This window comes from Bactrocera latifrons, unplaced genomic scaffold (genome assembly GCF_001853355.1).
Source record: "Bactrocera latifrons isolate USDA-ARS-PBARC rearing strain unplaced genomic scaffold, ASM185335v1 scaffold_97, whole genome shotgun sequence".
Lineage (NCBI taxonomy): Eukaryota > Metazoa > Arthropoda > Insecta > Diptera > Tephritidae > Bactrocera > Bactrocera latifrons.
In genome coordinates this window covers 255,414-275,620 of record NW_017537678.1, presented here as the reverse complement: position 1 = coordinate 275,620, position 20,207 = coordinate 255,414, and the positions used below count along the sequence as shown (strand labels likewise).

The 20,207-nt window shown below is 35.4% G+C and overlaps 1 protein-coding gene across 9 annotated transcripts in view; it reads left to right on the top strand.

Moving 5' to 3' along the window:
- Nucleotides 1-18,605, top strand: part of LOC108977912 (bicaudal D-related protein homolog) — a 94,029-nt gene extending 75,424 nt beyond the window's left edge. For 6 of the 9 annotated variants that reach the window (XM_018947888.1, XM_018947890.1, XM_018947887.1 and 3 more), the window contains exons 3-9: nt 12,081-12,377; nt 13,561-13,749; nt 15,386-15,451; nt 15,511-15,688; nt 15,751-16,016; nt 16,073-16,327; nt 17,070-18,605. In XM_018947888.1, coding sequence (XP_018803433.1) covers nt 12,081-12,377; nt 13,561-13,749; nt 15,386-15,451; nt 15,511-15,688; nt 15,751-16,016; nt 16,073-16,327; nt 17,070-17,228 — 1,410 coding nt within the window. In that variant the 3' untranslated portion in view covers nt 17,229-18,605. The remainder of the gene's footprint in view (nt 1-12,080; nt 12,378-13,560; nt 13,750-15,385; nt 15,452-15,510; nt 15,689-15,750; nt 16,017-16,072; nt 16,328-17,069) is intronic. The other 3 variants (XM_018947893.1, XM_018947892.1, XM_018947891.1) reach the window with 1 other exon arrangement.
- Nucleotides 18,606-20,207: the final 1,602 nt, after the last annotated feature.

The window sequence follows — 20,207 nt, the reverse complement described above, 5'->3', positions numbered from 1 at the left end:
ATAATAATATTAGCAGGATATACAATTTCCTTAGAGATACCGACCTACTCCGACGCATTTGATACCGCCCTAGTCAACATGCCAGCCGAAAGCCTCCGACGCTAGCGCTGCGTTATCTTTAGTTTATGTAATAATTTCATTGTTATGTAAACTTTTATAAAATAAAATAAAAAATAAAAAATAAAATAAATTTTGACGAATGGGTTTTCCCGCGAAATTTAAGTCAAAAAGACTTACTATTTCCTTCCCACAATGGTACATTGTAATCAAACGAATTCTTTTGTTCATATCCAGAAAAGAAAGAAAATCATATACAAAGAACCAGATACGTAAAATAACTGCGTAACAGTGGAGGAAAGGACAATTTTATGAATGCTGAATTGTTTTACATTTCTTTCGCAAATTATTTTCGCAAAACTTGCAAATTAAGTATCAAACGTTCCAGGCACGCCAGTTAAGTGCCAAACTCAATCGAAACAAGTTTATACCTTTTTGTTGGGCCGTGTAAAATTTCTGAATCATCTTCACATAAAGTTAAAATTTCAACCGTACTGACACAGTCCAAAACTTGTATGTCTCACCACATCAAGAAGGACGATATCTAAGAGGAATTTTATATAATATATCAGATAAACAAATATAAGTACTTACACATGCCATTTATTATTAAAAATAATATTTTAAATCCTTGCATAAAATGACAATATTGCAGATCTAATGTATTTTCACAATACATACCTAGACACACACGGTCATATTATTAAAGTATTTACCAGAGATTGGTGGATAAACAATTTATTTGGTTAACCCACTTTCTTATTCAATTAAAACTAATTCAATTCTCTGGAATTTTAATCTACAGAAATGCGCACACATGCACACTAATATACATATATTGACATGTGTGTATGATACCTATTTAACAACGTCTCAAGTGCGTGTGTTTGTATATTATTAACTTATGATAATTTTTCTGCTTCACTCATTATAATTTCTTTTGCGAAATTGCATAAATTTTACAAAATTAGCGCATTAACCGGCAACACTTGCCGCCCGTACGAGAGTATGAAAGCAAAAGCGCTGCGTCTGTGTGCGTGTGTGAATGTGCATATTTTCACACATATTTTTAAATATGTGCACCTGTTGGTGATGTTGCAGTAATTGGCAATAAATTTTGCGATTTCTCGTATAATTGTGAAAATTTTCACATACTGAAAATACACTTTCCATGGCGTCCAAGGCGCAATGAAGCCAAGCCGCCGCTTTACTTGCCCACTAACAAAAGTTTTTTTTTTTATTAAACATAAAATTATTTGCAAAAGTATATACATATTTGTTAAATACGAGGTTTTGGTTCATTTTTTCTGTGTAGGTTAGGAAAAACATTGAAATAATTGAAATTAAATAATTACTTCAATGCAGAACTGCCTGAAAAGGCCATTATTGTTGCTTACAATTGTAAAAGAAGAAAAATTACAAAAAAAAAAAAAAACTCGTTGAAGTGCATTACGATTTATCGCTTCTGCCGCACATTGCTGCCACAGTGAATTATTACAATTGTTTTCACTGTTAGTCACTGATGGCTAACGCCAACTCCTTCGCAGCGAAGTTCAGATGTATGTACATGCATTAGGGTGGCATTTTAAAGTAAATGCATGGTGTAAGAATCAACATTTGAAATAATTTGGTGCCGTTTAGGTAGGGCTTAGATATGTTGCATAGAAGTCATAAATCTACATTACGCTATGAAAACTCCGAAAATTAAAGGTAACTGTGTGATATCTTCGAATAAAATTTGGGATAATTTTGACATAAGTTTTAAAAAAGCTCTTCTATTCAGCTACTTTTATTTATGCATAATATGACATAAACACTCTCCTGAGAAGGAAATTTAATATAATAACAGTTGACTGTTAGTTCGTATCGTTTCTATTATTCAATACAAGAGAGCGATACACCAATTCCATTTTTTCACTGGGCTTGAAGTCGGCGATTTCTTTCCAACAACTATTATCTTAAAATCTATAAAGTCACTGGAAACTAAATCCAAAGATTTCAGTGGATATTTAAGCAACTCAATGCTCAATTCCGTCAATATATACATACACATCTCTTCATTGCTTTGAGCCACGGTGCATGTCTCTATTGCCGGCTCACTTAACAGAGGGCTTCAGTTCTAACTATCCCCATAAACCTCGTTTTACGGTCATACAAAATGTTTTATAGATTTTGTTGATGCTCCGATCCAAAGCAGTCTCTTTTGGACAGTCACGAATTCTATTCGAGTCCCTCTGGCCTCAACGATCTTCAACAGATCAGTTATTAATAACTGATACGTCAGTGGTAGAGTGCAAAATATCGATGCTTCAGTGCAAGATTTTTGAAAGAAATTAATGATATCTTCTTGAGAGTTACTCTACAAAGTATGCACACGCATTTTTACACTTCGTGACATATTCATCTAACTTAGACCTTGTTTAACTATTGAGTTTTTAGATCCACCCTCAAACACGTGTACATCAAACTCGCTAAAAGCACATATGTATATACATATGTATGTACACGCATGCGATGCGTCGGCGCCTAATACCGAACACCCCACAATACATTAATTCACCGGTGAGTGACCAGCCGCCAGACACACATCGCAACGCCACCATTGAAAGCAAAACAAAACAGAAAAACGAAAAACAATACCGTTAATAGTGCGATTTACACAAATAATGCGAAAATGTAAAGAAAAACGTGTAAAAATACAAAAACCAATTTCATAATATCATCCAAGTAAACGCCAAATAATACCGCAAAGTAGCGATGGACGATGGCGATTAGGTCCGGGCATACTCTTTGTTACGCGAAAAATTATTACGCGGTTGCACGCTTAATGCCGGTGTTATTTTCATACCCACACACTTGCCCACTTATAAGTAGGTATGTACGAATGTAAGTGTATGTGGAGTAAGCGGTAGTGCAAGTGTTGAACAATTAGACTTTTTAATTAAGCCTACAATTAAAGGCATGCAGAAAATAAGAAATGTGCCTTTTATTCAATTATTAAAGGATTTTTGTTAACACCTCGGCTTTTTACTTTCGCGCCCTTATATACAAACTCATGTATGTATGTGGGAGATATATTGCTTGAAGTGAGTTACATTCCCAACAGCTATTGTATTTCGGTTTTCTTTGGTTCAAATTAAAAAATCATAACTCATCATTCGCAATATCTGACCACTATTTCTAAAGAATGTTGTCTTTGATACGCCCTCAGTCTGCATGTATGTACAGTAAATCTTTAGTTCCAATCTACCAGATGAAAAATTCTATAAAACTGACAGTCGACTAACGATACAAGCTCCTGCCACTCACAAAAGTCATTTTCTTCGCGGTGTGTCACTTATGACGGAAATAATGTATAACTTTTAACTTTTGGGGTGGGGAAAACTGTGTGGATCCGCCTCTGATTATATGGTAACAAACTGACTATGGATGACTATGGATGACTTTTTTATTTGACAAGATATCTTCATCTTAACATAGGTTATTGCCCAAGGCAACACTACCATCTCCTAACAAATTCTCAAATCCTTCTGATGGGACCAATGTAGCTTATAGCTGCCACACAAACTGGTCGATCGAAATCATGGTAAAGTTCTTTTTATACCCTCTTTGTTACAAGAAATGCACACCTGAAGGCTATTATGGTTTCAATGCAACCGAAATTACCGTTTTTTATTTTATTTTTCAATTTTGTTAAAATATACTTGGGCTAATGCGCGCCTATTTGAAATTATGCAACTGCATTTATTTAACATTTCATTAAACTATTTTTGAAGCTATGACAGCTCTTACAAAACTGCAAATACTGCCTCCAGAAACAAAAATATGCAACATCGGCAACTCGTTTTGGTTATTACGAGCAGCAAATGCAAAGAAGCAACAACAGCAATTAGCACAGCAAGTAAACAAAACGATGTAACAGCACTTAAAATGTAGAAAAAGCTGACAGCAGTGGCGATTTATAATTTTAAAGAAAACATTTCAAAGCCGTCAAAGAGCGGCGGCTAAGCGCACACACACACCACAAAGTCAATTACGCATGCGCAGTAGCAAGCACAGAGCAGCAGACAACTGACATAAAAATGAAGTGCAAAAACAAAAAAAAAACAGAAACTATGAATGTTAAGGTGTTGAAAAAGGCGTAAAAAAGATGAGCCAAAAGTGATGAATAAGGCGCGCTTACACGCAAAGCAGTGGCCAACAACAACAAACAGCCAACACTTGCTGGCATTTTAGTTGCTCTATTGGCGCAGCATGCCACAATGCCACAAGTGTGAGCTGATGCATTGCACGTGTTGTTAAGCGCATTTGCTGCAGCAACGTGTACGCGTGATTTTCTCCATTTGTTTCTGCTTTTTGTGCCTTGTGTTCTGCGCTGCAAAAGAAAAGGAAAATTAGTGCTGGCTAGCGACCCTTTGTGCCAATTCATACATACTTATACCATATATGTATGGAGCAACTGCTGCTGAGTGGCGCACTTCCGTAGGTGCGCAATGCGCAGACGCGCCGGCAGAATCATCAAGTCGCTTCATTGAGCGTGAAATGGCAACAGAGAAAGTCCCAGAGGCCAGCACTGGCACTGACTTCGTTAGACAGTTGTTGCTTGCTCAATCAAATGCCTTTAAGCTGTCGCTTTTACGCCGTGGTTTCACTTGTTGTTTTTGTTTTTTCTCGTTTGAATTTTTTCTTTGCTAATATTTATTGTCTGTTGCGCAGTCCTATGCCATTGTGGTGCCATGCTATGATTCTTTTGCTGCCACTCACTACGACAGAGACTATGGACGCAAAGCAATTTAGTTTTTGCTGCTGCTGAAGTTGTTGTTGTTGCGCATTTTTCCTTGTCATGCAAATCGCAGCAATTGTTACGCTTTTAATTTTGCTCGTCACAGCGCGGTTTACGGTCTGTCTCTTATACACATCTAGATGTGTATAAGAGACAGGTCCTATGCCATTGTGGTGCCATGCTATGATTCTTTTGCTGCCACTCACTACGACAGAGACTATGGACGCAAAGCAATTTAGTTTTTGCTGCTGCTGAAGTTGTTGTTGTTGCGCATTTTTCCTTGTCATGCAAATCGCAGCAATTGTTACGCTTTTAATTTTGCTCGTCACAGCGCGGTTTACGGTTTTCACAATGACAACAACAAAGCAGTTGCCTGCATTACTGATAGAGCGCTTGTCGTTGTTAAAACATAGTTGCCGCTTGCCGCGTGACTAACAGTTAACTTATTCGCATTTGCATTGAGTGCGTGCCACAATTTTCTTGGCGAAAATGATTTATAATTTAATTTTTAGCGTTTCAGCAGCATCTCTGAGATTCTGTGTATACTCAAAGAAGCACATGCACACACAAATATCCATGTGTTCATACAAAAGCCGCTTCCGTTTCACAATTGTTGCTTGCCTGCAACACAAGCTCTCAGGTGTACGAGTACAAGAGCATGCACTTCGCAGTTTCCATAGGAACGCACTCAACGTAGTTAAGAGCCTCTTAGAAGCTCGTGAGCTTATACTCGTTGCCTTTTTGCCTTTTTCTACCTTAGCCAAAGCTGAATTGATTCACTTACAAACAGGAAATGCTTTTGCATGGAGAGAGATACATATGTATGTCCTGAGCCTTAGTATTTTACGATATATGAACAGATCTGGTATAACTTATATATAAATTTAATTAATACTTGTATTATGCTCCAAATATATATATTTTTTTTAATTAAATACATTATGTGTATCATTTTTGAAGTACGACAATTAAAACAACTATTTGCGATTTCACTTCTTCAAATTTATGGAATATACTATTAGATAGTATTCTCCCTTTAATATGAAGTAAACTCTGAGCTCAAGTTACAATACTCTTAACCAATTGTCGCATTAACGCTTTGCAGCTCATTCCGAATTACGTACCTATATAATTTCCGATCTTAAAAGCAGAAAATTACTTCTTCTTTACAAGCGTAGACACACCTTATGCGGTTATAGCCGAGTTTCTCCTTTTTGCCATGTGGCGCCAATTGGAAATCAAAAGCGAAGCCAGGTCCATCACCACCTGGTCGTATAAAGTGACTTATACAGTTTGATTTTTGTTCATAGATAGGACTTTACTTCTCAATTGCCTACTTAGTCCGAAGTAACAACTGTTGGCAAGAGGTATTCTGCGTTGGATATCGCGGCTGATATTTATACTGGTTTCAAGATAGACGAAATTACTAGTCGTGTAAATACGATGTGACATTTACGATCGTAATTAAGAAGCAGAGTATATTCTTATATTTGTAATATGATGCTTCATTCGTCCCTTTACCTAGGCTATCTACAGGGCCTGAAAGACAGAGTAATGATGATCGATTTTCAAACTGCTTTCAACGACCGCTTCGTAAGCTTTTGACTAATTGATTTTACTTTTAATAAGATGCTCTTCTATTTTGTTTTAGATAATTTTAGTTATTTGAGATATTTGGGTTGGATGTTCTAACAAAAAAATTTTGTTTTTGTTTTGTCGATAACTTTAAGGAAATTTTACTTAAAATATACTATATACTCCTTCTAAATTTTTTTTATATTTTTATATTTAATTATACCGGCAATTGGACTTTCGTATTTCAAATTATGCTCTTCAATTTCAAGTCTATAATTATCTGGGTATAGATTTTTACTTACAACTAAAGGGGTCTATAGCAAATCCGAATTTATTAAAAATCTCCGACTAGATGTTTTCGAATTATTTTTAAAGGCAGTGCCTTAGGTGCAGACAAGCTCCGTAAAACTTTTGTAGAATATGTGTCGTTCAAAAAACAAAAAATTTTAGTTTAAGAAACTAGAAATTTTAAATATGAAGTTTCGACTGATCTTTCAAAGTGGTGATTTGTGACAGGATACAATTTGTATACCTAGACAGGAGTTTCATATACTGTAGTGTTACTGTATTCAGACCGGACCAGTTTTCCTGTGACCTTCCATTACAAAAACAAGATTGATTATATTTTTATGGAATAATTTAAAATATTTATGTACTGGGCTCCCAGCATTTACAATTACAGTGTTTTTTTTAATCATATTTTATTATTATTACTTTTAGAGAGTCATAAGTAATTTTTCCGATAATTTTACAAAAATATCTCCAATAAAAATATATAATATATATTATATGTACGTTCATAAAAAACAACATTTTCGTTTCAACGATTGATTGATTGGCTCTGAGTCACACTTGAATCGCATTGGCAGTTTCTCTTTGCAAAATTGATTGCTCATTTGCTAACATGCATAGCCGAAAAGTAATTTTTTTACTCATTAAAAGCAATACTTTACATGTGTATGTATATATACATTTATATCTTGCTATTATTATTTATATATTTCTTTATTGAGTTTTTGGAGATTTTCTGTATCTTTATATCCATCAACTGTCCATTCCATTAACTATGTTCGGAAGGTGAATGTGTCATGCCAACTATTCGATATTCATAACTACTCATAGCTATAGCACATATGTATACGAGCGCATTTTAAATTAGTCATTAATATTCAAGAGCTGAACTCACGAGTTGATTAAAAATCAATTTCAAATTTATTTTAAAATTGTACAAGTAAGGAACAGCTAAGTTCAGGTACACCCGTATAAGAATCAAAGTCATTAATAAAACACGCTCTCTCATTGTCATTGAGAAAGCTTACAATTCTCCGATATATCGTTGTGTTGTATATATGTGAGCTAAGGGAAAAATAGGCACGACTCATAGAGAATTTTTCTTTTGTAACTTAATTGGTTTAGGAGATAATTACGTTAAACCTATTAAGGGCGGATCCACTCCTACTTTTTCAAAAATTTCTGCCAAAAGGTGCCCCTTGCTACTGTAATCCTCCGTGGCCAATTACAGTTTTGTTTCTTAATTAACTGCTTAATTACGGCACTTTATAGGTTTTCCTTTAATGACGTCATCTGGGCGTCGCAGTGGTTCCATCTACGAACTCTTTCTTATATTGTTTTCATTACTACAAGTATATCTCATTTTGAATCAAGTTACAGCTTACAGACGGACGGACGGGCAGACAGACAGTCTCCCGGATCTCAATCATCCTGATCACTTATGCATATATATATATATATATATATATTTACATATATATATGTGTATATAAACTCATATCTGTCTCGCTTAGTTTTAGGTGATACGCACAACTGTTAGGTGAAGAAAACTATTATACTCTGTAGCAAAAGTATAATTATCAGCGTGTTGCCGGAGCTTCAACAGTTTTGCGACCACGCTATTTTTAAGAGGGTATTCCACTCTAGAATTTTGAAAAATTCGATTCTTTTTTTCATATATTTAAAGTTTAGACCCTTAAGAACATATGCTCCAAAGGACTTTTAAAAATTAAAGTTATTTTAAGAGCTACAGTTACTTTAGTGACGCAGTACCTAGCGCACTAATAAATTACTTAGGCTGCCTGAAATCTGACTCACTTTTTTAAACGCGTTTTTCTCGAAACTACTTTTTTCCACACGGTACCGGCATTATCTCAAGTTCTATACAACCGATTTACTTGAAATTTTCTGTGAACCTTCTTTATATATTCCTTTATCGTTCCTACCAGCCTCGTGTCAAAATCTTTGTTTTTAGTATTTCAAAAAAATTCAGGAATTTCAAAAAAAAAAACGTGAAAAATGAGTTTCATTTTCAGGCAGTCGCCATTTTTCGAAAAAAAAAAATCGTGTTCCCTGAGGTAGGGACTAACCGTATAACAGCATCCTTACTGATTAGGAATTTCTTTTGATTTTTTTTCAGACCACCAGGAGAGTCAGGATCGATGTCACCAGGATGCGCCTTTTTTTACACCTGTCTCTCTCCCCCCCTCTAATTATTTTAATTTTTAATATTTTTTTGTAAAAGTTTTTTCTGTTCACTAAGCTTAGATTTAAAAATAATTTCAAATGGGAACTAGCTTTCAATTTTCAGCGACATTCAAACAGGTTTGGATTTTTTTATTGCATTTTTTTCATTTCAGAAGACAAGTGTTAATTGTATTGACAAACATTTCATTTACAGGTTTTGTAGATCGTCTCAATTGAAATCAAAAATTCTGCTGTGAAATAATTAATAAATTCAATTTTTTCAAAAATAAAAATTAATTTCGCAGCACAATTCTGAAATTATTTATTGATGTTGAGTGGAGTCTAGTCAGACAAGAATAAATTTGCTTAGGTGACCGAGTTGATCGAATCAACACTCTTGTGTTGAGCTTTTAAAGTAAAACCGCTGCAACTACATACATATATGCGATGTACCGAATATTATCGTTAGGAATTACATCGAAAGGTGACTCACACTTTCTCACTGAATCTTTTTAGTTCTCATATAAGTATACTTTATAAAGTTGTATCTAGATGATTCAGTCCTTTTGCATGGATTTTTTCTTACAATGATTTGAAATTTGTTTATAGTCTGCTTTTACTTCCTTAAGTTCTTTTTTCGAAACTTTCGAATACTTCCAAAGATAAGTCCAAGTTGTTTCTATATATCTTATAAGGGACAGAATAACAGTTAACTTTTAAACAATGTTTCAATATAAGCTATTTTTGTACAAAATCAAAAAATTTGTTGCAAAAATGTGAGTTCATACAAATTGTATAGCATAAAATCAAAAGATCTTCAACGTTGATGAAATGTTCAAGCCCTATGATAGTAGGCACAAACGTCAGTCGCCACAATTGAGGATGCGCTTGTTGTTTGGTTTCGTATTGTGTTAAAATGAATTTGCTTTCGCCTTGCCAGCTTTTGTAATTTGCCATACCTTTGCGTATGTATATTTTGAAAGTTGTTCAGTGGTTGGTTGGAAACAATGCTTCACTCATGGCTTAAAGGTACAATTCGTTTCTAAGCATTTCTTTTGTTGGTATGACATATACAAAGTTACTTTATTTACACCAACACAGTGGAAAATAGCGAACGAAATATAAGTGATTCTGCAAGAAAGGGCAGAGATTTAAATAGGAAATAGCGTGGAATTAGACAACTTTAATTGTAAGCAATTTTTGTATAGATTTGAATTTACAATTCTCCAAAAAAAAGCTATGTCGTTTTGTAGTTTCAAAAAATAAGTAAGGAATTGTTTAGCCTTTTATTCAATGAAACAAAGGGCGTTCTCTTTCAAGATTCCTTGTTTACTTGTTTAAAGAAAAAATTCGAAAACATCAAATTTATTACTATTTGAAAGAACATTCGTTGGCATTTAATTTGTCTCAGATGGGCGATGGAGTTCAATTTTCGATGAGTCGGTCGAGAATTTCGACTGGAAACTGGTGAAAGACAGGCGTTATATTTTGATCCAAGTCCTGAATCGAATCGGGATTGTCCAAATAAACTTTAGACTTTACACATCTCCATACGAAAAATTGGTGCTCAATCGACCGGCCCAAAACGTGAAATTATCTGTTCACCGTAGTATTCTCTCAATAAATTCATTGATTGATGCGATGTATGAGAGATGGCGCCGTCTTCTTGAAACTAAATGTCGCCGAGATCACGAGCTTAATGCAGTCGCTATTGACAGTTGAGCGATGATTCCAACGGTCCTCAAACTACACCAAACCGTTGTTTGAATAGCATAGCTTTGTTCAGGCGTGCTCGTAAGTCTTACTATGATCATTTGCCTAACAATACTGAACCAAAATAACATGAAAGCTTGATACGTTTCACGCGTGATCTATCAAAACAGGGCTATTGAAAAAATGACCTCTGATTTCATTACTTGTTAGAAGCAAATATTCTGGCCTCAACCTCAACCTCAACCATCAAAGAAGTGAGCATGCACTGAGCCAGCAGAGCGGCAAAAGTTAATGAATATTTGGCTTCATTATTCATTAGTAAGACTTATATGGGTGTTTGTCCGTAGCGGAATTCCTCGAAAGTCTACAACCGATGAACTTGCAGGAAAAGGCAAGTCACTCAAAAATCGGTGAGCGTTGCTTAACAATCAGCCGACGAATCATCGCAAATTGGCCACTTCACAGGTGCTTACCGATTGTGGACAATAGCAAAAAAACTTACCTATTCTCATTCAGTGAAAATAATAGATTTTCTATTTCCGATGGAAAACATTTCCGTAAAATTACTCTTTATCTTTGGCCGCACTGAAAAATAAACTTATTATTAAACATAAAAAACCTTCACATTTACATACATGGTAGGTATGTGCCAAATTTATCAATATATTTTGCAAAGCGTCAAAATAATATGATTATTTCCGTTTTTAAACGAATATCCGCTCCACTATTTGAAGCCGCGCTTATTTGTGCACGAAAATTCGTCAGCACTGCCATACTGTACAAATACTTACGTACTTCTTATATATAATATATGTAATATATGAAATTAAAAATGCAAATATTCTCATATCATGTCATGACAAAAAATAAATGTATATATGTACGTATGCAGGTATGTGTATATGTGATAAAATCGCAGTTGCTTTTCAAGTTGTTTATAATTAAATGTGTGCTGCTGATGGCGTTGGTAACCTTGTGCGGCAGATGAGCAAGTGCAAGTTATTAAATGAAAAATACGAGTGAACATAAATATATTTTTCTTTAGTCGCTAACCATAGTAAGCGCTATTGTTAGACGGCTGAACTTTTACTCAAATTACTTGAATTAAAGAGAGGCTTTGTAGGGCCCGCCGACATGGCCGAATGTTGTAAGTGAAGTTCGAAACACTGGAATATATTTTCAAATTAATTATAAACCTATACATATACACATAATTTTCTATGAGATCGTAATAATTAATTGCAATCTTCCAGCAGTAACTCTGCACTTAAGGCAACAAAAATTTCATGACACATCTCGTACAGTCACATCTCGTTTGGGGCATTGTCTCACCACGTTCGAATGACAGCTAAATGACACACTTGTCAATGACTCATTTATTAACATGCTTGCTTATTTTATAATTTATTGAATATTGCAAAAACAAACACACAGCATCTCTTATATAAATGTCGTTTATTCTTTTTTATTTCAGAAATTGGAACAAGAAAAACATGTTTTGCGTCAAAAGCTCGCCATTGCCGAAGAGGAGAGCGATCAACGCGTTCTCGAACTGCAATCTGATCTCAACGAACTCAAAGATAAATTACAGGCACAGGAGAATGCAATACGGCAGGCGGAAAAGGAGAAGACTATACTAATCGATGAGTTGACACATCAGAACACGCGCCTCACTGAGCAAATACAGGAAGCGCACGCCACCGAACTGAAATTAATGTCGCAGATACAGGAACTTAAGGATCAGTACAATTACAGGAACACCAGCTTGCAGGTAAGCGACGACGAGTAATTAAATACATAGAATAAGACAACAGTCGTATGAACAAGAAAAGGTTACATATTTGACACACACTTCGTAAATAATATACCCATGCAAAGGTAGCGTTCATATAATGCGAGAATGGATCTCAGTAGCTATTTGCTTCCAATTCTGATCAAGGCAACCTCTAAAAGCCTATATCTTCAGGTCCTAAAACCTTGCCGTGTTTTGTAATCAAATATTTCTTCTAACAAGGACATCAATCACTAGTAAGCATATTAAACCTTGTAAGCCATTTTATTTATGTTAATCCACAATTAAAATACCAGAATTATATATTAAACGCCAGTTGCAGTAAACTGTTATAGCCTCTCAAGAACAAATACGGTACTACGTCGAATGTTTTCAGAGCTGGAGTGTTTTCGTCCATTCGGTTGGCATGATCTAGCCGCTGTCTCTTAATTCGCTGAACTATGCCAATGCCTTCGTATATCTCGTATAGCTCATCGTTTCATCGACTGCGGTATTCGCCGTTGACAATGCTCAAATGTCAATAAATCTTTCTGACTCACCAGATGTTGCCATCGTCCATGCCTCTGGACCATATATTTAGCAGGACGGGGAAGCTGAATGACTTGTAGAATTCGGCCTTTGTTTGTCGAGAGAGAACTTCACTCATACGCCTACTCAAACCTAAGTAGCACTTGATTTCAAGAGTTATTCTTCGGTGGATCTCAAGGCTGACTTTGCTGTTAGTATTAATACAACTCCCTTCATACTTACCTTTTGATCCATATTCAATCAAGTTAATGGATAGGCAGATAGGCTTATGAGATTTGTCTTTTCGAAAAAGCTTTTAAAGAGAAGTGTGACATAAAAATGCGACATACTACTTCTTACACGAATCGAATCGCAAACTTTTACAATAATTATAAAATCGATTCGTTCATAACATCCTAAACTAATCTGTAACGAAATTGTCAAACTGCCATAAAAAAATTAGCTAGACAAATCTATCACAAGCTCTTCTTCTTATTATCTCTTCGCATCTCTATATTTATACATACATTTACTACTTATACAGTCCAAACTATACAAAGCAGCAATAATTCAGAAGTTGTTGCAGCCATATTTTTCAATTGTTGCCAAAATATTCCTAATAATAAGCTCCAACACATTTCTGTCCCACTTTCAGGAGCACGTGCACAGTCTGGAATCCATAAAAACCGAGTTGAACCTCACTACAGAGAAACGCCATGATCTTGAGAAACGTTTGCAGCATGCACAGGATGAAAAGGAGTCGCTAACGTCCGCATTAGAAGAGGCTTCTGACAGAATACACATGCTGGAGAGACATGCCCGAGAGCAGGAAACCAAACTGGAGGTAACAACTGAAGACAATTTAAAAAATAAATATTTGTGTTTTTTTTATTCAAAAAATAATGGTTTTTTTTATCGAAGCCCCATTTTTTTAAATTAAAGATATTAACTGTCCAGATTGTTAATTATTTGCTCCTAAAATAATTAGAGGATCATAAGTATTTATTAATATGAAACTATTTATCTGTATATCGATATATTTTTGCAAGATGAGAGGAAATATATAATTGATTTGATTATGTTTATTTTTATTATTTTTATTATTATTTCTTTTTTCTTTGTTTATCGATAATTTTATTTTTTATACTCTTGCAAATAATAGTTTTGCTCACCTAACGATTGTATGTATAACCTAAAACTAATCGAATTATATATAGTAGTTATAAATGATCAGGATGATTAGACGAGTTGAAATCCAAGGGGCTGTCTGTCTATCCGTTCGCGCAAGCTGCAATTTACGTAAATATTAGATATATTAATGACTTGGTAGGACGGGTTCGTGGGTGGGCGTAATCGGATCATTGCCACGCTCACAAAACGCCATTAAATTAAGCAATAAAGTAAGATAGATTAAGATACGTTTAGAGACAGAAAATAGCAAGGGGCACCTATAGGTTAAAACTTTTGGAAAATTGGGCGTGACCTCGCCTCTTAATAGGTTTAGTGAACTTACCTCTAAAGCTACAATAACTAAATTAATTCAGAATAAAACCCTTTAGCACTTCCATCGACACTGTAAAAATGGATGACATCGGAAGAAAATCAGTCTACTCCCCATATAACAGAACTTATGAAAGCTACTAAAAGTGCAATAAATTAATAACTAACTTTGCCAGAGACATAAAATTTCACACCTAAGGTGGTATAAGGGAGATTGATGGGGGTCGTGGTAAAAATTGGATGATCGGCATGGATTCGCCCACTTTTAGGTGAAATTACATATCTCGGGACCCGACTAGCATTTTTTTTACATTCTTTTGTCACATTGCGAAATTGGACTACAACGACGCTTACTTTCCATATAGCACAATTTTAAACTCCATTCGATTTTTTCACTTTTCAGTGCACAAATAAAGAAGCAATTAATACAACCAGATAAGACTTCGCACCAATAATTTCTTAAAATGTGCCACCTTATGACCAAAAATTCTCCAAATCTAACCAAAACTGTTGAAGCCCTTAGGTACCGAATATGTAGGCCTCGATTCTTGAAATATCGATCCGAAATTTTGCACACGTCCTTTACTCCGCAAGAAGCTGCTGCCACAATAGAACATAGCTGAAATACAAAATGAACCATCGAACGCTTGTAAGGAACATTTTGTGGCTGTGCAATCGAAGTCAACGTTTTTTCTTGATTTTCTTTAGATTTAAGAAATTGTCTACATTTTTATAAATTTCTTAATTACTCTTAATTAATTAAATACTCTTTCGCATTTCAACTGGAAATGTTATGTTTGTTATCAGGATTTTTTTATTAAAAAATCTCAAATGTGCAATCATTCCCTTTATATACAATAAATAAATAAGAAAAAAAGTAATTTAATTCAAGATAACAATTATTTTTAATACTGCGCAATTTGTCTTTGCAAATTAATATTGGCTGAAATATACACATTGATAAATATTTTTATTTATAGACAACCCTGCAAGCACTTGAGAGATCTCAGCGTGAAAATAATGTGCTCAGCGAGCGCTTGGGAGCGGTAAGTTTGATTGCGTTCAATAAAATTCAGACCATTATGACAACCCTCAACGATTACAGGATGCCAATTCCAGTGCACATGGCAAGAAATCGCTGCAATTTGAAATGGAGTGCGATGAAGACGACTCCAGTTTTTCAGATGGCAAGCCGAGTCAAATTTGCATTGAAGCGCGCTCTGTCTACATACAGCTGAAATCACTTGTGGACTCGTTGAAAATTGGGCATGATGACGACTCAGGTATGGTTAACCACAAATTATTAACATATAAATGTCAATACAATAAAACTCTCCTATTCTAGGTTTAAATTCGGACATATCGTTAGACTTGGAATCCATGGACAATACGATTTCATCTTCAAGCCGCACCGAAGGTGGCAGTCACACGGAGGCTATTGAATTTCGTCCCGGCATGCTATCAGCCATGTCCGACGAGCTAACACGCTTGCTGCTCAATTTGGATGCCGGCAACTTCAGAAAGATGCTCGATCAGACGCGCAATCTCGTGCTGGAGCAGGAGGACGAAATCAAACGCAGTCATCACTTAATTCAGGAGCTGGAATCGAAAGTAAGCATCCTTTTCAATTATTTCTCGACAATTCTTATACATTTCCCTCCGGACAGCTCACCGTCACCGATGTGGAGCTGCAGAATGTGAAGGAGGAGCGCGATCAAGCACGCGGTGATCTTATTGACAATAGCGATCGCGATGAAATGCTCGCAAAAGCACAAAAAGAGCGCGATGCAGCGAATGAGCGACGCACAAAAGCCGAAATCGATTTGGCTAAGACGCGCGTAGACTTAATGCAGGCCAACAGCCAATTGCTTGAGTCCATACAGCAAAAGGTTGAGTTGTCACAACAGCTGGAACAGTGGCAGGTAAATAGCAGTTAAACTATAATGAAACTACGTTAAGACTGAGGGGGGAAATAAATTGTATAAAAAGGAAGTCCAGGAAGAGAGGGAATATAGAGAGGAGAAGAAAGTACATAGTAAATATTCGATGCTTGCAAGCTCGCTTTTATCATTACATTTGACTTTAAAACTTGAAACTTAACCGTATATATAATTGTTTCTCGCTGATCAAGGTAATGTTTCTAGTTACTCTCAGTAAACTTTCCGTTATACGAAGTTTCGACGAAAGCGTCAGAGTACGAACTTTGCGGGTATCTAGAATAGTAGTAGAATCAAACGATTGCTGTATTCATAAAGGAAGCATTGTGCCGCTCGAGTTGCGGTCAATGTGTGATTACAATAGACCGAAGTGAAGTCCACACATCTTTAGTACTCTGCCTATCAAAACATTCTATCCCAAGCAGATTTAAAAAGCTAATTCGCTTATAAAAATATCACATGTACCTAGAATGGGATCAATTTAAAAAATTCGGTAAATAAGAACCGGTTTGTATGGTTTACTAACATATTTTTATACACAAAAATTGGCATTTTCTGAGAAATAAGTAAGACGAAGCAGCGTAAGTGGATAGTAACATTGTGGGGCGAAATTCTTAGAAGTAAGGCCGTAGCTAGCAGAGAACTAGATATTAATGTTCGAAAATTAAGACTTCCTTCTTCGTTTTCAAACAATTTAAACTTACAAAAACTCCCTTTTCCTCCATAGATGGATATGCAAGAGTTACTGCAGGAGCAAATGCGTTCGAAGCTAATCAACAACCGCAAGGTGGCATCACCTGCCGCTGCCAGTACAAATACAAGCGCCGCGTCCGCGCTAGCAAAACGTGTGTCCAGCTACAAATTCTGGAGCTTATTTCAACGGTAAGCTGAGCACACTATGGAAATTCTACGCTACTATAATTATACTAATGTAAAAGTCTTATTTTTATGAATATAATTTTTTATGATTACTTTTAATATTTATACAATATACAAGTTTATTACATAGCAAAATATAGACACAAACATATTTACCATATATGTTGTAACATGAAAGAGATGTTATAAATAATATTGAGTGCATTTTTATATACATTTTGCTAATGTAATGACACAAATAAAAAATCAAAAAAAATCAACAAAAAAAAAAATTTAAAACATATACACTTATTAATATATTTACTTAAACTAACGTTAGACGCTGATTTTGTGTGAACATATAGTTTTGTTGGGAACCACTGCGTTTCACATGCGCTTTACTAACTTTAATTGTTAAAAGTAAAATATCAAAAAGTAAAAAATTCAGCAAAAAGACATTAAACATATTTTACTATTTTATTTTATAAAAAACAAAATTATATATTATTTAAATATCCTCTATTTTTAAGCTGCAAAATGCAAAAAGAGAAAACTTGCAATTCCAAATTGTACAATAGTAGCAACAAACGCGCTTCATTCGTGCGCATGCGCAAATACCTTTCAAGATAAGGATGCGTATGGACGAAGTGCGTGCCAAACAAGACACATATCGCTCTACATTTGTAGTGTTTGCCGTAAATATTGTATAAATAGCAAGTAATTCTGGTCATGAATAGCTAAAATTAAAATTGTCGTATCTCTTATTGTTTGTTTCTTCTCCGCGCTATACAGTTAGTAGTGCACTAACACTTGCGTACGTATTAATAATAATTTAAAAAAATTATAATATATATAAATTAATGAATTCATTTCAATATTTTATGTTTTAGCAAAAATGTAAACAGTTATATTAAATATATTACATCGTGCATACATACATACATATATCCAAATATATTGATGTATCACATATTAATTGTAAGTCTCTTAAGTGCATTATGTAGTCACTTATACCGTTGGTTCGGCGTGTTTGGTGATGTGATCGATTAGTTCATCGTTTGATATATTGTACTTGTTGTTAGCATTGGCGCAATAGTTTTTGTGAAACAACAATAAAATTGATGTAAGTAAGGACATTTCACCAAGTGTTTAACATGCAAGCTACTTAAAATAAGAAAAACTGTGAAATAAACAAAAATACAAAGAATAAAGGAAGGAAATATTAAGCTTTAATTTCACATACTTGCCTTAACGCTGACAATGAATCAAAATTTTAAGTCACAGCAGAAATCTTGTTTGAAAAGCAAATAAAATTGTGCAAACACTTTACTTTAGATTTGTGTACTGTAAAATTAATTAACACAGTTGAATACCTAATTAAATAAATAAATCTTACGATTTCAAATAAATAGAAAAACTAAACACCTGAAGTTTTTATTAACTTTATTTTAGCTTATAAAAGTGGCTAATTGTGCTAAACTTCACATCCAACTAATAACGTCACTATTCCTACCCAAACCTAAAACACTACGACCACACGAGCCACAAGCCAACATAAATGCTTTCCTACAAACAAAGTACAGGCGTTTTCTTTTACATTATTAGTGCGTGATGGGTTGGAAATTTTTCGTTCAAAGCGGTACTTTTACGTGGTTAATAACTTTGCTCAACTAACGCCTAAAACTAATCGATATAGGCAAGAATAGAGTTATCTATACCAAAATGATTATTCTTCTTCTTCGCCGTTATAGCCGAGTTTACAACAGCGCGCCAGTCGTTTCTTCTTTTTAGTTGTTTATCGCCAACAAGAGATCCCATGCACTCTGTCTTCCTCTTCCTCTGCTTGCTCTGGCGAGTACAGCATCGTATACTCTCAGAGCTGGAATGCTTTCTTCCATTCGGCCGACATCACCTAGCCACCTTATCCACTGTCTTTTAATTCGCTGAACCATGTCAGTGTCATCGTACTATATATATTGTTCAGTTCGTCCTTCTATCGAGTGCGGTATTTACAGTATATCTATCCCCATTAGTTTTAGGTGATGCATACAAACGTTAGGTGAACAAAACTGTTATACTCTGTAGCAAGAATATAAAATGTTGCAAATGAAGCAAATACGAAATTGTAGACTATAACAATTCAATAATACATTGCTAAACGGTCTTTAGTTTACTGCTATTTAACCAAATGAACGAATTAGTGCCTTTGGTTAACTTCATACTGCTTACAGCGATGTGAGCGCCAGATATTTGAATAAAGTTATGTTAGAATATTGCAATTAGTAGAAAACTTAGTCGGAATATAAGTTAGGGATATCGGTATATACCTTCTGCTACTATTGATATGATAGCAAATTGTGAAACGTTAAAATGTGTTAAATAATGAGGGAACACTTCTCCAGCCTTCTGAATGGCAGTGAACGCACAACGCCAGGAGAAGGCGAACCCGATTCCCCAATCGATGACGATGGAGCAGACGTTCCATTGCCCGACCAGGAAGAAGTACGAATAGCAGTTACCCGCCTGAAGAACAACAAAGCGGCGGGGGCCGATGGATTGCCGGCCGAGCTGTGCAAACACGGCGGCGAAGAACTGATAAGGAGCATGCATCAGCTTCTTTGTAAAATATGGTCGGACGAAAGCATGCCCAACGAATGGAATTTAAGTGTGCTATGCCCAATCCTTAAAAAAGGAGACCACACAATCTGCGACAAATGCCGTGGGATAAGTATAAGGTTCTATCGAGCGTATTGTGTGAAAGATTAAAGCCCACCGGTAACAAACTGTTTGGACCTTATCAGTGTGGCTTCAGACCTGGAAAATCAACAACCGACTAGATATTCACCATGCGCCAAATCTTTGAAAAGACTCGTGAAAGGGGAATTGACACTCCTCTTCGTCGATTTCAAAGCTGCTTTCGACAGCACGAAAAGGAGCTGCCTTTATGCCGCGATGTCTGAATTTGGTATCCCTGCAAAACTTATACGGCTGTGTAAACTGACGTTGA